At 38.1% G+C, this 16,744-nt stretch overlaps 1 protein-coding gene across 3 annotated transcripts in view; it reads left to right on the top strand.

Annotated features, from left to right (window-relative positions):
- PTPN2 (protein tyrosine phosphatase non-receptor type 2) overlaps positions 1-16,744 on the top strand; it is an 88,178-nt gene that overhangs the window by 23,886 nt on the left and 47,548 nt on the right. For all 3 annotated transcript variants that reach the window (XM_029921920.1, XM_029921919.1, XM_029921918.1), the window contains exon 2: positions 4,989-5,079. In XM_029921920.1, coding sequence (XP_029777780.1) covers positions 4,989-5,079 — 91 coding nt within the window. The remainder of the gene's footprint in view (positions 1-4,988; positions 5,080-16,744) is intronic.

The raw sequence follows: 16,744 nt of genomic DNA, 5'->3' as shown, positions 1-16,744 counted from the left end.
GTGTGTTGTGTATTCTTGAAAATGCTTCATCAGTGTCAGGCTTAGTTATGGTTGAGATTTGGTTCTACTGTGTGAATTAGTTAGATACCTGCATTTAGCTGCACGAGGAAGAAAATCGGGCAGTAGCAAACCTAACAGATAGAGGTTTACTTTTCCCGTATAGTGACAGTTGTGGAGATTGGAGTCCAAGCTGTTACTGTGGCTCCATGATGTCACCCGTAACCCAGCTTCCTCTATTTCTGCTTAGCCTTCCTTAGCATGTGCTCTTTACCTTGTTGGTACCTAGGGCAGGCAGATGTGAGAAGGACACAGGTCAGCAGAGCCAGCCCAGTGATTTCTGCCTGTTCTCTGGCTGGAACTGTGTCCCATGACTATTCTTACCTGTGTCGGAGGCTGGGAAATACAGGTTGTTAGTTGGGTTAACTATAAGTAGGAAAGCAAAATTAGGAACTTTGAGTAAGAAAGAGTGGGTATTGGGATAGGCAACTAGTATGTACCTATGGAGCTGCTTTTTTTAAGTATTGGGGGTTCTGTGTCGAGCATGACTGTAGTCTGGCGTGGTGAAGAAAACAAAGTATTAGGGGTTCTGTTCCTAAATGCACTGAAATTAAAGAAACGTAAAGAGGAACAAATAATAACATTGGAAATTTGAAAGAATGGACCCTATAAGAGTTATGGTGGTTTTTTAATTTTAATTAAATGAGAAAATAGAATGTATTTGTTATGAGTGTATCTCTTAACCCCAAGAGCTTGGCTATTTTATAGTGCTTTGTAAATTAAAATGTCTTCCCTACCTCTGTACTTTAATTTTTTTTTAGAAACCTCAGTAATGATTTGTCACAGTGTACACAAATAAGTGTGTTTCTTTAGGCTAAAAATTGGAATCAGAAACTGACAGAGGGACTTAACTGTGGAAAATAGGTTTAAAATTTTTTTAATGTTTTAATTTTGAGAGAAAGAGTGACAGACAAACAGAGTGCAAGAGAGGGAGGGGCAGAGAGAGGGAGACACAGAATCTGAAGTAGGTTACAGGCTCTAAGCTGTCAGTGCAGAGCCTGTCACGGGGCTAGAACCCATGGACCACGAGATCAGGACCTGAACGAGATCATATCCCACTGAGCCACCCAGGTGTCCCTGGAAAATAGGTTTATATGCATAACACAAGCATTGAAGAAGGACTTGTGTAATGGAGGGACCCTCTTTGCCCATTAAAAAACATTTTTTTTTTTAAATGAAGAAGTTCTTTATATAATCTGGATAGCAGTCCTTTTTCAGGTACATGATTTGCAATGGTTTTCTCCCATTTTGTGGATTATAACAACTTTTCAGTCTGATTTTAAAACTATATAGCATTAGGACTGATATTATACTAGTATTTAATAGAATTTTAGTTTATTTTAAGGTAATATATCAACTCAATAATATATAAATATATGGTTTAAAATATACATGGCACAAAAAGTGCCCAAGAAAAAGGAATTAAAAAGACAGGTTACTTTGGAAAGAAAGAGGGGTAGGGTAGGGGAAAAGCCTTTAGTTATATCTGATGTGCAGGGTTTTCTTTTTTTAATTATGTAAGGTTCAGGTGTACAACTTTACTATTTGACATCTGTATACACAACAGAGTGATTACCACCCGGGACTAGTACCATCCAACACCATGCAGTTGGCCACCTTCACCCATTTCACCTGCCCCTAAACCCCCTTCCCCATAGTAAGCTCTAGTTTGCTCTGTGTATCTGTAAGTTTTTACTTTTGTTTTTTTAGATTTTACATGTGAGTGAATCATGCAGTATTTATTTGTCTTTCTCCTGTGACTTATTTCATTAGCATACCTCAAGGTGTGTCTGTGCTGTAACAAATGGAAAGGTTTCATTCTTGTTTATGGCTTAGTACGATTCCATTGTTTTTTATTTATATATATCTCACATCTTTTTTATCCTTTCATCAATGGATGTTTGTTCTTTCCATATCTTGGCTATTATAAATAATGCTGCAATGATGTGTTTTATTTCTTTTCCAAAACGAGGTATTCAAAAGTGGCAATAAATGTTTAACTTCACTGATGGTAACATGAGTGTGATATTTATCTGTATTTTTCTGTTTGATATCTTTCATAATTAAAACAACTATTTAGTTACCTAAATCTGTACCCCTCCCTAGATGTTCAGTCTTCCTCCCTGGAAGTTACTAACTTCTCATCATCTTCTAGAATTAGTCAGTATATTCTCAGGCATATTTATGTTTGAGTGGAATGCTTACTCCTTCCATAGGAGCCTATTCTTTTGTGCTCTTTTTTCACTACACAGTTTATCTTTGAAATTGTGTCATCACTGTGTCCTTTTTACTGTCCCATGTATTCTGCTGCATTGGTGCATTATTATTTATCTCCCCAGTTCACTCCTGAAGGACACTTAACATTCTTGCTAATTTTTCACTCTTATGTACAGGGGACGTCCTTGTGCATAAATCTTTGCATGTAGCTGTGTGGCTATTGATATAAATTCCTAGAAGGTAAAATGGGTGAGTCAAATTTACGATCTTAGTAAATCATTCTCAAACATTGCATCTGCATATATTCTGTCAGAGAGAGAGAGAGAGAGGGAGAGAGGGTGTGCGCACGCGAGTGGAGAGGGACAGAGAGAGAGGAAGACACAAAATTTGAAGCAGGCCCCAGGCTCTAGGCTATCAGCACAGAGCCAATGTGGGGCCTGAACCCACGGACTGCGAGATCATGACCTAAGCTGAAGTCGGACGCTTAACCACTTGAGCCACCCAGGCACCCCTCTAGCCAACTTCTTATATGAGGCTGTGTAACTGTGGCACTAAAACTGAATAAATAACATGCAAATAGAAAATTAGAGGTCAAACTTAAAAACATAGTGCATACATTTTAAATTAAACAATGATGGTACATTCAGACAGTGGAATATTATTCTGCAATAAAGAGAAGTGAGCTATCAAACCATGAAAAGATGTGGAGGAACCTTAAAGTCATATTATTAAGTGAAAATCTGGTAATTGTAATTTAGCACATTACCAGAGTAAAGGAAAAAAGCTATATGGTCACATTCATAAATGTAGGGAAAACATTGAATAAAATTCAACACCCATTCATGATAGAAAATGTTTAGCCAACTAGAAGTTGAAGAGAACAATCTTAATTTGAAAAGGGTATCGATCAGAAACCCAAAGCAAATGTTATATTTAGTGGTTAAACCGTAGAGGCAGTAGTTTCCAAATCAGGGGGGAAAATGTCTATTTGACATTGAGTAGGTGATCCTAGCCAATGAAATTAGGTAAGTAAAAGAGATAAGAGGTGTAAATAAATAAGAAATATGAAATATAGGGAAGAGACAGAATGATCACTATTTGGTTATATTGAGAAATTCAAAGTCACTGCAAAATAATAGAGAGCTCAGCAAGATTGCTGGATGCGAGAGAAGCATTAAAAGTCAGTAAAAACAATTGGGGTGTGTGTGTGTGTGTGTGTGTGTGTGTGTGTGTGTGTGTGTGATTGCATTTTCCAAAGTGGCCAAACCAACAAACGCTCTTTGCACACACAGTGTGACTGAGACTTCCTCCCACTGAGAGGTGGTCTGTGTGTCCCTACTCTTTGCCTCTTAGAAGGCCCAGTGGGTGAAAGTACGAACTAGAAAGTTACCTGTACTTGGGCTGGTGGCATATAAGAAGGTGAGGAATCTGTAGTAAGGTCATTTGCTAAGTGACTTCAATAGTTTATGTCTAATTTATAAAATTATCTGGTGCCTCACTTTTAAAATGCATTTTTTTCACATGTGATAGCAGTGGACTAAAGATCCAATTATTTTTCTGGCAGTGCACACTTTAAAACAATTTTTTTTAAATGTTTGATTTTGAGAGAGAAAGAGAGGGAGGGAGGGAAGGAGGGGCAGAGAGAGATGTAGACACAGAATCTGAAGCAGGCACCAGGCTCTTATTAGCTGTCAGCATGCTTAACCAACTGAGCCACCCAGCTGCCCCTCACTTTTGTTTTTAATGTTTCTTTTTTTTTACCAGAATTCTCAGAATAACGTGTTCTATTTGGGTGAAAAAACCTGGTCCTGCTGGATATACCAAATAGCTGAGTGCCCAGTGCAGCTGTATCCTCACGGAATTTCTTCCATTGGGGAACACTGAAAGCTCTCAGGATCCTAAAATGAGCTTCTGTCCTAGTGGTGGTTGCTAAGCACTTATGGCTCTAGAAATAAAATTTGAGGATATTTCTGGACTCAGAGTAACAGTAATATGGCATAAAGATGAAGAAATAGATTAAAGTGTTTAAAAAAATTTTTTAATGTTTATTTATTTTTGAGAGCTAGAGTGTGAGCAGGGGAAGGGCAGAGACAGAGGGAGATATAGAATCTGAAGTAGACTTAGGCTCTGAGCTGTCAGTATAGAGCCTGATACAGGGTTCCAACCCACGAACCATGAGATCATGACCTGAGCTGAAGTCAGACACTTAACTGACTTGAGCCACCCAGATGTCCCAGATAAAGAAATTAAAGTTTTAATGTAGAAACTCCAAAATAGAGATAGATATTATTGAGTTTAGTCAGAAATCTGAGTGTGGTGTGGTTAGCCTAGATACCTCCATGGTATTAGTTCTGTATTACATAAAGTATTTAAGGTTGCTTATAGGGGTTGAATATTGCATGGCAATATATAAATTCATCAAGAGCAGAGTCTTTGGTGCCTGAACATCCTTTGTTCAGTCGTGGGGTCTGCCACTTACTGGTTTTGTGACCTTTGACAGATTGTTTAATCTCTCAAAGCCTGTCATCCCTAATAGGAATAATTTTTTCTACTGGTGTTGTGAAAATTAAAATAGATAATGTAGGCAACGTGCCTTGTGTTGTACTTGGCATATCATAAGGGTTCAATAAATGTTACTTTATACTGGCTGGGAAGGTATCTTTTGCTATATACAATTTAAGAGGAATATTAAAATATATTTTTGTTATTTTAAGGAAATTCGCAATGAGTCCCATGACTATCCTCATAGAGTGGCCAAGTATCCAGAAAACAGAAATCGAAACAGATACAGAGATGTAAGCCCATGTAAGTACTTGTGGGTTTGTGTACATGTGTTTGTTTGTTGGTTTTAGGAAGCAGGTTACAATGAAAAAAAGATTTGGGATAGGGTTGATAAGTACAGTGTTTTTTTTTTTTCATATTAACATAATAAACATTCTTTAAAGAAGAATTTCAAGGCCTAGAATAGTAGAAGGAAGGAAAATTGCTCATAATAATTTCATCCTTCAAACACAGCCACCGTTACCTTGGTGTAATTTTTACTAATCTTTTTTTCTTATGCATAATTTCCTTTCTTTAAAATAATTATAGTCATTATTATTGTGTATGTGTATTCATAAAATACTTCTTTTTCATATTATTCCATAGGCTTTATAAGTATTACTTAAAATAGTTATCAGTATAGTTTGCTTTTTTCCCCAGATTATAAGTTGTATGTACACACTGTAGAAAACTTTTAAAACAGAAATGTGTAAAGGAAAAAAAGCCACAAATTAAAAACAAATGCTTTTGGGTTTATATTCTTTTTGTATTTTTTCTGAATAAATATATATACATATTGTTTTAAATTTAAAATTAGAATCCTTCATATATTAAATGTAGCTCTTTTCCCACCTAGCACTACATTATAAACATTTTCCTATATTAAGTCTTTTCATGGCTTTAATAATGGCTTTGGATGTGCCATTTTTTTGTGTAACGGTTCCCTTGTGATTGAACTTTTGGATTCTGATGTACCCACTCATGTACATGCAGTGATGGTTGGGCTGTAGTGTGCCAGGTCCTCCTGTATAGGCTGAATAATCTCTACTCAAGGGCACAGATTATATACCCTTATGTATGTTGTATTTCTTGTTAGAAGGGTATGGACAGTCCATTGAAAATCTAATTACTGGGAGAAAAGTCCATACTTTAGTTCTTCCATGAACAGAATGTTCTTCTTTCTGTTGACCAAGTACATTTCCATGAAGAGTATGTTGGCTAATTTTGAACAAATCAAATGAGAACTAATCTGTTAAAATACTTCATGTCTATTATCAATCGCTGTTAAATACCATGTTTCTCTTACATGCTTTTTTCCTTACCAATTAGCAGTGTTTGTAAAGATTAGTAGCCAGCAGAGAGTGGTTTTCTGCTCTTTTTCACTTGTAGCACACTTGAAGATATGACCAACTTCCTCTGAAACCTGGCTCACTATGGGTGTGTGTGTGCAGGGAATGGGGCTGTGAGCAGTGCTTCTAACATTTAGGTGCTCCTTCACCCTCTCCAAACTTCTGGTTGAATATCCTTGAGCTAGAGACACTGATCTCCAGTGTTAACCATGAGTTTAGAGACCATATGTTACAGTTGTACACTTTGCTTTGTTGCCTTTAATTAAAAAAAACAACAACAACTTATTTTGATTATTGTAGATTTGCATGCAGTTGTGAGAAATAGCACTTAGACGTCCTGTATACCCTTTGCCCGGTTTTCCCTGGTGGCAACCTCTTATGTAACTGCAACCAGGAAATCAGCATGGATGCAACCCATTCAGATCTCCCCAGTTTTACCTGCACTTACTTGTGGCTGTGTTCAGTTCTGCGCAGCTCTGTCACACGGTAGAGTGTGGGATCACCACAGTCTGGGCGCAGACCAGTGGACCAGCCCCACCACAAGAGTTCTCCCTTTTGTGGTCCCAGCCACCTCGCTCCCTTCTTCCTGTTCCAGGCACCCAGTTGCCTTTGTTTTTTACATAAATCTGTTATAATTGCAACCACTGGTTATGCTAATCGATGTTTGAATTCCCTCATTAGTTTGATCAAGTTGGTCTAAATGGAGGAATTGGTAAAAATTGGAACTGAGACATTTAAAAGTAAGACATTTGTAACTTAAATTCCTCTCAAGTTATACACGTCAGTGAAATAGTTGTGATTTGTCTCTTAATTGTTAGACTCATTGACCCAACTGCCTATTGGACAGGTCACGTTGAAGGCTTCAAGAGAGCTTAGTTTTTACCAAGTGTACTTACTAACCCAGCCTCCATCCTCACTAGCTTGGGCTCTTTTTTCTGTATGTCTTCTCAGGAAGAGAGCCGTTTGCCTTGTGTGGGTACCTAGTATTAGGAACAAAGTTTCTTTCTCAGAGGAGATGTGGCCCCATGCCCCCTGCTGTTTCTCTGGCCACTCTCTATATATGGTGGTCCCTGGACCTGCACTCTGCTGTGGGCATGATGCTCAGTGAACCCTGTCCGCACATCTTCTCATGGAAGCTTGACTGTCCCCTGAGTAAACTACCTTTCTGTCTCTCAGGCAAGAGCTACTTGTTCTTGCTTCCCCCATAACCACAGAGCTTCCTAGTCTAAGCCGTTACTCTCTACCTTGCATATTAAAATAATCTGCTATGAGGCTCATGCTATCCAGACACATCACATTAGCACCCTTGGATCTGTCCTCTCCCGACTTCAGAGTCCTCGTGTCGCAGCCTCCTCTCACACATTTTCCAAAGGCTTGAATGCTGAGGATGCTGTTCACTATCTTCCTCTTTGCTCTCTTCTCTCAATTCTTTTGTTCTGCCTGCCTGGCGTTGTGTACCTGTGAAGGAACCATGTGATGCTGTAGACTTAAAGTTCTGGACCTCTCAGCTCTCAATCTGAAATCTTAAACACTGCTGTCTTGAGGGCTACTTGCTGTCTTCCCAGCCCTTGGCTTCACCAGGATCTTTAGTTCCTTGACTTTTTCACCTTTTGTAATACATTACTTCCTTCTCCACCCTACTTATTATTTAATGACTTTCTTATTCTAATATGTTAGAAAAATAATCTCTGTGGATATATAATTCTACCTAATCCTGTGAAACTTTGCCTCAAATACTTTGTCATTCAGCTTCTGTAACTGTTGGGCTCGTATGTGCACCATGGGTGAGCTCGGGCACTGGCTGGGCCTGGGGTGCCTTGCAGTTCTCCTACACACCCTTGTCATTCCCACTGCCCCTCTGCACTGGCTCATCCCAGAGGAAGCCAGCTCTCAACCCACCCTCAAAGCCTGCTACTCTCAGAATGTGATCTGCCTTCGGTCCTGCAGAGAAATATTTTATTATTTTTTTATTTTTATTTTTTAAGAGAAATGAATCTTTTTATTTTCAATTTTTTTAATGCTTTTTTATTTATTTTTGAGAGACAGAGAGAGACAGCTCGAGCAGGGGAGGGTCAGAGAGAGAGGGAGACACAGAATCAGAAGCAGGCTCCAGGCTCTGAGCTAGCTGTCAGCACAGAGCCTGATGTGGGGCTCGAACCCACGAACCGTGAGATCATGACCTGAGCCGAAGCCGGAAGCCGGGCGCTTAACTGACTGAGCCACCCAGGTGCCCTGAGAAACATTTTAAAAATCAGGAAATAACTCTTCAGCTTCACGTTCTACCACCTGGAAACTTACTTCTCTCTGTACTCATCTTTTCCTGAAGTCCCAGGAGAAAAACCTCCCTGCTCTGATCCTAGGTTTGTATCCCAATGCCTCATTCCTCCTCGGGGACCTCATTTTCTGTCATTATCACTCTTAACTCGTGTCTTCAACCTTTTTCTCACAGTTCCTTTCCCTTATTCTATAAATGTGCTTCAGCTTAATCTCATCTCAACCCTCTTCTCCCATCTGGGTCCCACTTGCCCTGTTACCTGTGCAGGCATAAGCACACACACAGCTGTGTGCACACAGAGTCTCAGAAGAAGACACCATACTATTTGCCTCTCCATCCTCATCACCAATGCATTCTTCAGCCCATGGTTCTGTCCCGACCTCCCCACTAAAACTTGTATTCTAAAGTACTGTTGTCAAGCTTTCTAGTTTTCAAATACAATGAGGGACTTTCCATTGGTTTCTTTTCTTATCCCTCTATGACTATTGACAATGTTGACTCTGTCTTCCTTCCCTAAAACCATATTTTTTCTAATTTTGCTATTCTCTGGCTAGTCACCATTTCAGAGCTTACCTTCCTCAGTTGACTTTGTCTTCTTTAGGATTCTGTGTCTGTCTGTCCCTCCTTCTCACTCTTACCACTTGTATGGATGGTCTCTTCTTCTGTGGGTTTGTTGCCATCTCTCTGTTTATTACCTTAAATCTCATCTTCAGCCTAGGTCTCTCCTCACAGCCATAGACCCATTTATGCAGGGCACTAATCTCTGTGTGGATGTCCTGTAGCTGACTCAGACTCAGTATGTCTAGATACGGAGCTAGCATTCCTCCTCACACAGGCCATCAGTCCCAGCCCTGAGACCTGCTTTTTCTGCTTTTATTCCCCCCATATCCATAAATGGTACCACTATTGACACATTTGCTGCAGCGAGAAACTCAGACTCCTTTCCATTCAGCTCCCATATCTACTTAATAACTAAGTAATTATAATTCCACTTCCACAATGTATTTTTTTTTTAAGATTTTATTTTTAAGTAATCTCTATACCCAATGTGGAGCTTGAACTCACAACCCCAAGGTCAAGCGTTACATTCTCCACCAACTGAGCCAGCCAGGCATCCCCTGGTGTCTCCAGTTTTCTTTTTTTTTCTTTTCTTTTCTTTCTTTTCTTTTCTTTTTTCTTTTCTTTTCTTTTCTTTTCTTTTCTTTTCTTTTCTCTTTTCTTTCTTTTCTTTTCTCTTTTCTTTCTTTTCCTTTTCCTTTTCCTTTTCTTTTCCTTTTCATTTCTTTTCTTCCCTCCCCTCCCCTCCCCTCCCCTCCCCTTCCCTTTCCTAATTTTTAATGTTTATTTATTTCTGAGAGAAAGAGAGAGTGTGAGTAGGGTAGGGACAGAGAGGGAGACACAGAATCTGAAGCAGGATCCAGGCTCTGAGCTGTCAGCACAGAACCTGACATGCGGCTCAAACTCATGAACTGTGAGATCATGACCTGGCCTGAAGTTGGACGCTCAACCGACTCAGCCACCCAGGTGCCCCGGCCGGTTTCTAATATCATTACCTTTTTGGAACATCCTTCTCTTTCTGACCCACATCAGTTAAAATCTTCTTCCAAATATCTCTACAACCACTTCCCCTTGGATGTTATTCTCACAGAGCGGAGGAGGTCATGGAGGTTGTGACTCTCACTAAATCTTGACAGGCCCAAGAATGTTTATTTTTTAAACACTCTGTTACCTGATCGATAGTCACTGTATCATTTAAAAATGTATTTCCATACATGATACTTCACAGTTGTTTGATTGGTTTAGAAAACATGTATTGAAAATCAGCTACTGATAATATGCCTTGCACTCAGAATACCGTGAATATGCATCCCCTGCCCTCTGATAACTCACAGTCTAGTAAGGAAGACACAGGCCTGTGTGCTTGTATGTGTCATAAGACAGGACTGGGTATTGGTAGAGCTGTGCCTGAGGAGGTAGGAGTGGCTTTTAAGAGCATACATGGTGGGCTGTGTTTTCCTCTCTCTTTGCCTCTCCCCCACTTGCTTGTGTGCAAGAGCGCACATGCTCTCTTTCTCAAAAATAAACAAACATTAAAAAAACTATTAAAAAAAAAAAAGGAATACATAGTAACCAGCTAGGTAAAGGAGAACTGAACATAAATTTTTTTTTATGAGTCCCAGATTTTTCTAGGTTTTGATTCGGTAGGTCTGGAAATCTATATTTTTAAACAGTCTCCTTATGTGATTCTTATATACTCAGCTTGGCACCAGTCCTCAGACTGACATATAGAAACTACATTTAGAGGGGTGAATATGAGAACTGTATTCAATATGGATGTTTTGAAATAGACTTTGAAGAGAAGTCCACCATTTTCCTATAATTGCCAGGACCAAAAGATGCCTCCATTGTCTCCATTAACTGTGAAACAGTTGTGAAACAGGCAGGAACTTGGTTGGTTTAGCAGAGAGTAAAAGATTGTAGTAATCACTTTAAGAATTGTATTTATACTTTTAGAGACTACTGCTAAATTTTGAAATTTTCCTTACTCTTTGCTTAATAGGTAGAAATTCTGTAAATCCTGTATTTGGGTCTGTCACCTATTTTCACTGGCCCTGAAACAGCTTTTTTAAAATCATGGTAAAAAAACCAACAACAACACATAACATAAATTGACCCTCTTAACAGTTTTTAGGTGTACACTGCACTGTTGTTAACCACATGCATATTGTTGTACAACTGATCTTTTTATCTTCCGTGACTGAAACTTGGTACCTGTTGAATAAACATGGATTTTCCCTCCCTCCAGCCCCTGGCAACCACCATTCTACTTGTTGTTTATAACAGTTCGATTACTTTAGATACCTGTTATAAGTAGAATCATGCAATATTTGTCTTTTTGTGACTGGTTTATTTCACTTAGCATCCTCAAGGTCCCATCCATGTGAAACTATCAATTTGTAAAGGAAAATAACACAAAGACTTCTGCTTCTGGTAGTGTGACAGGTTAAATAGTCCATAGTCCCTTACTAATACAAAAACAGAAGATTCTCAGTAAAAAAGTTCCTAGGTGGGGAGAGAGTAAGGAAAACTTCAGACTTCCTGTGCCCCCCACCTCCTAAAAAAAATCTCAGCAAATGGCATAGCTACTCTGAATACAAATGCCAGTACTGGTTCTGAAATTTGTATTTATTTAATAAAATAGCCTCAAGATCAATTAAGCAAAAAGGAATGAATTATGGGAAGAAATTGACAAGTCCATATTAATGGACTTTTTAATAAGATGAAAAAGAAGTAAAGAAATAGAAGATTTGACCATGCAGTTAAGCTTAATTTAATAAGAAACATATGTAAAACCTTATTTCCAACAATTAGAGAATACATTTTCTTCTAAGACTTTGGAATATGTATTAAAATGGACCATTGACTAGACTGTAAAGTAAATCTTAATAATTTTAGAATTGCTGTCTTACAGGCCATGTTCTTTGACCAGAATGCAATTAAATTATGGATTATTAATAAAAAGATAAAAATTCACATGAACTTGGAGATATAAAGATTTCCAAGTAATTCATGGGTCAAGGAGATATCATAATAGAAACTTTAAAAGTCTTAAAAGTGAGCAATATGTAAAATATTTAAATAAAATGTAAATATATAAAATACCTAAAACTTTGATAAAACAGCAAAATAGTAATGCAAGGAAAATATGCTATCTTAAATGTGTTACAACAGAAGGATAAAAATTAATGTGCAAAGGATGTGCTCCAGTTCTCTCTATGATCTCATTATAGAACTTTGATATCCAAACCAGAAAAATTTAGTAAGAAGACTAAGTGTTACAGGCATATCTCCCTCATGAATATAGATGTAAAGATTAGCAAACGGAATACAGCAGAGTCTGTAACTTTATTTTAGGGAGGTAAGGGTGGCTTAACATTAGAAAATCTTCCAATGTTGGTTCATAACAGTAATTAGGCAAGGGAGAAAAAGTCATGAACATTTCAGTAGGTGCAGAAAGATTATTTAAAGTCAGTTCTTGCTCATGATTAAAAAAACACATAGCAAACTAGAAAGGGAAGGGGGAACTTCTATAACTTAATATAACATAAGTCTAAATGTAACACATTAGAAACATTTTTTTAAAAAATGAAGAACAAGACAAAGATGCCCACTATTACCACTTCTCCTTAACATTTAGTCACTACAGAAAGAAGAATAAGAAATAAAAGGCATACAGATTGGAAAAAGAAAAAAAGAAGGTGGTCATTTTATCTGATGCTATAACCATCCCACAACAGTGGCTTGAAACAGTAGTAATCAGTTATCATGTATGCAAATCTGGGGATTGACTGGACTCCGACCGGAGATTCTTGTTCTGATGGTAGCTGGGGCTGGAGTCCCCTGGAGGCCTTCCTCGCTCAGGTGTGGCCTGTCAGCTGGCACACCTACAGGTGGCATGTCCCGGCGACCTAGACCTCTCTCAAACAGTAGCTGCATTTCAGGAGTGAGTGTTCGGAGAGAGCCAGCTAGAAGCTGCATTGCCTTGTACCACCTAGACTTAGAAGTCACATCACTTCCGTCACATTCTTTACATTAGCAGCTATGCGGGTTCAAGGGCAGAGGACTGAAGTTCTGCCGATAGGTGGAAGAATTTCCAAAGAATTGTGGACCTGTTTCGAAACCATTACAATTATAGCTGATACTGTTTTCTTCATAATCCAAAAGCACAGATAAATAAAAGAATTACACTTTGATAGTCTCAGAATTATAAGACAACAGGTCTTTGAGTTATTAAAACCAGTCTTTATACCTGACAGAAATACGTTTATCATCTTCCTGATTTAAATAAAAGCTGTTGTAGAATAGTAATCAGAGCAAGTAAAGATATAACTAAAATTTTATAGTAACTCTTACATAAATATTTGTCAGTATTCTTCCTTATCCCGTCTAAAGTTCAAAAATAAAGACCTAATGCACTTCACGTTCTCAAAATCCATTCTGTTGTCTGCTTCATTCATTCTTTTCATTCTTCATTAGGACTTTGGTCTTTGGTTCTAGCTTTAATTTTGTTTTGTTGTTGTTGCTGTTGTTTATAATCTTTGATTAAAAAATTTTTTTTTAAATATTTATTTATTTTTGAGAGAGAGAGAGAGACAGAGCATGAGCCGGGGAGGGGCAGAGAGAGGGAGACACAGAATCCGAAGCAGGCTCCAGGCTCTGAGCTGTCAGCACAGAGCCCGATGAGGGGCTCGAACCTGTGAACTAGGACATCATGACCTGAGCCGAAGTCAGATGCTCAATCGACTGAGCCACCCAGGCGCCCCTGTAATCTTTGATTTTAATCAAGGCAAAATCAAAGCTATTTTGGACTTTTAATATTTATTTCTACAGGTCACTGCACTGGAGTGGATCCAAGGAATAAGAATTAGAACTCTTAGTGAAGAAGCTAGTATTAATTAGAGGGGAAAGAAAACTTTAACTGAACAACATGATAACTGACTTCAGATACTTGAACTTCAGATGACAAAAGGAATTCATTATCCTCTATTAAGCTTGAACAATAGAACTGAGGTTCATGAATGAATAACACAGTTGGTGAATTTCAGGTCAGAATACGCAGGATCTTTCTTGCTCTGAAGAGCTACTATTTAAACCTGCAAATGAACCATATGAACTAGTGCACTCTCATTATTGTAGGTGTTTATTCAGAGTCTGGACTTGTCATCAGAGATATTCTAAAGAGTATTTGTGAATAAATTGTAAAGGGTTGGCTAGATAATTTTGAAACATCTCTTGTATGCCTCGCTTCTTGCCCCCTTCCTCATCCCTTCCTCACTTTCTTCCCCCATTTGCCATTCTCTTCTCTTACACTGTTGATTCCTTAATAGTTGCAGCCTTTTTATTTTTAAACTGGACTGCTTGTCCCCTAATAAACTTTTGTTCAGTCTTTAAGACCTAAATATCACGTCTCTGAGAGGTACCCATCAAAAATTACTAGTTTGCTTCAATAGCACTTTATTTCTGTATTTTGGTACTAATCTTACTGCCTTATACTTTTATTTATTGCATTTACTCTATGGAGCAGTGACATTCAACAAGGATGCTTACCATCTCCTAGGAGAAATTATGAAAATTAGTGGGAGCTTTTTCTTCTAGTGTATTTCTATTCAACTGTCTACATATATTGAACTATAAATTACTCTACATTTATTTTATAATTCAGTTAGGGCATTATTGATACTAAAAAAATATAATTTCTGGGGCACCTGTGTGGCTTAGTTAAGCGTTTGACTTCGGCTCAAGTCACGATCTCCCGGTTCATGAATTCAAGCTCCACATCAGGCTCTGTGCTGACAGCTCAGAGCCTGGAGCCTCTTCAGAGTCCGTGTCTCCCTCTTTCTCTGCTCTTCCCCCGCTCATGTTTTCTCTCTCTGTCTCTCAAAAATAAACATTAAAAAAAATTAAAAAAAAATAATAGTTTCTGTTATCTCTAATAGGGTAGTGAAAAGGTATTAAAGACATCATTAAGCCTCTCCTCTGAATAATTCAGTCTAAAAGCCCTTGGGTTCGTACCACATGTGGAAGGCATGTAGGTAAGGGAGGGCATCTTGGGGGGGAGCATATTTGAAGAGTTGGGGAAAGGTGTAGTGAACCCTATGATATTAGGTTAGAATTAGTATGTCAGTGGCTCAGTCAATTTAGCTTCTGTTTCTTGATGTCAGCTCAGGTTATGACCTCATGGTTCAGGAGATCAAGCCCTGTGATGAGGCTGTGCTGTTGGCAAAGAGCCTGCTTGGGATTCTCTCTCTCCTTCTTTTTCTGCCTCTCTCCACTTATGCTCATGCACTCTCTCGTTCTCTCAAAATAAATAAATAAAATAGCCTGGAATGTCTTGTAGTCCCAGAAGGTTAAGGTTGCTCAAGAAATGATGAGGCTATGTCAAATGGATATAAAAACCAGCTTGAAGCCCACGGGCCAAATTTGGGAGTGATTTGAGCATTGAAATAAATAATGATTATAACCTACTGAATAAAATAGGAATCCATGAGTTTGTACTTATGTCAGTAACACGAATAAATAAATGGTGAAAAAGGAAAGATTTACCTTAGTGTAGGATGTCAAGTAATAAATGTTGAAATAAATGGTAAACTTGGTGGGTGAAACTTTGATGAAGAACAAAATATTTACATAGTCTTAAAGTGTCCTTCTACAAAATACTTATTAATACAGGAGGAGAAAGTAAGTGTGCAGTGGAGAAGTCTGGAAGACACTAATCTTAAACAGGTGATCATAACCAATAATGGGATACATCACATTATGAACTTCCCTATAGAATGCAGTGAGTACAGAGCATCACTCTGTGCTGAACTTGCCAAATGTGTGTTACCTGAACATACTCATGGGGAAATATCAGACAACTCTAATGAATTGCTACTCTATGGTCTTCAAAGGGTTATAAAAACCCTTCCCAGGGAAGACTGAGGAATGTTTCCAGTTTGGAGACTAAAGAAATGTAACATCTAAATGTAACATGTGATCATGTATTGTATTCTTTTGTTTAAAAGGTATTATTGGGAGGGTGCCTGGGTGGCTCAGTCAGTTAAGTGTCTGACTCTTGATTTTGGCCTAGGTCATGATCTCAAGGTTTTGGAATCCAGCCCTGTTTTGGGCTCTGTCCTGGGCATGTAGCGTGCTTAAGATTCTTTCCCCTTCCCCATCTTTCGGCCCCTCTTCTGCGTGCACTCTCTCTCCAAAAAAAAATGTATTTCCTTAAGTACCTCATGATCATTAAAAGATTCCAATAAAGAAGTTTAAAAAAAAAAAAAAAAGGTACCAGGACATTTGGTGAAACTTGAATGAGATCTGAGTTAATAATGTATCATTGTTAATTTTATGATTTTGATGGCTGTACTGTGGTTAAGTGGGTTTGAGTCTTTCTTTGTAGAAAATCCACTCAAAAATATTCAGGGGTAATCAGGTATCATATTTGCACTTGCTGTCAAGATTTAGGTGAAAAATTCTTTATATTTATCTTGGCATTTTTCTGTAAGTTTTGAAATTATTTCAACTTATAAATTTTTAAAAGATTATTTAAAAGGAAGGATACTGAATCCTAGTCAACACGTAAAGGCAAAAAATAAAAGGCATACACATTTGAAAGGAAGAAATAAAACTGTCTCTGCAGATAGTCTAGACATGGTGTCTACATAGAAAATCCCAAGATTTCTCCAAGAACTAATAAGTGAGTTATACCAGGTTGCTATACATAAGAGCAGCATATAAAAGTTATCTTTCTATATACTAA

Source organism: Suricata suricatta, chromosome 14 (genome assembly GCF_006229205.1).
Source record: "Suricata suricatta isolate VVHF042 chromosome 14, meerkat_22Aug2017_6uvM2_HiC, whole genome shotgun sequence".
Classification (NCBI taxonomy): Eukaryota; Metazoa; Chordata; class Mammalia; order Carnivora; family Herpestidae; genus Suricata; species Suricata suricatta.
Note: the sequence above shows the minus strand (reverse complement) of the source record. Positions and strands in the feature narration are given on the sequence as shown.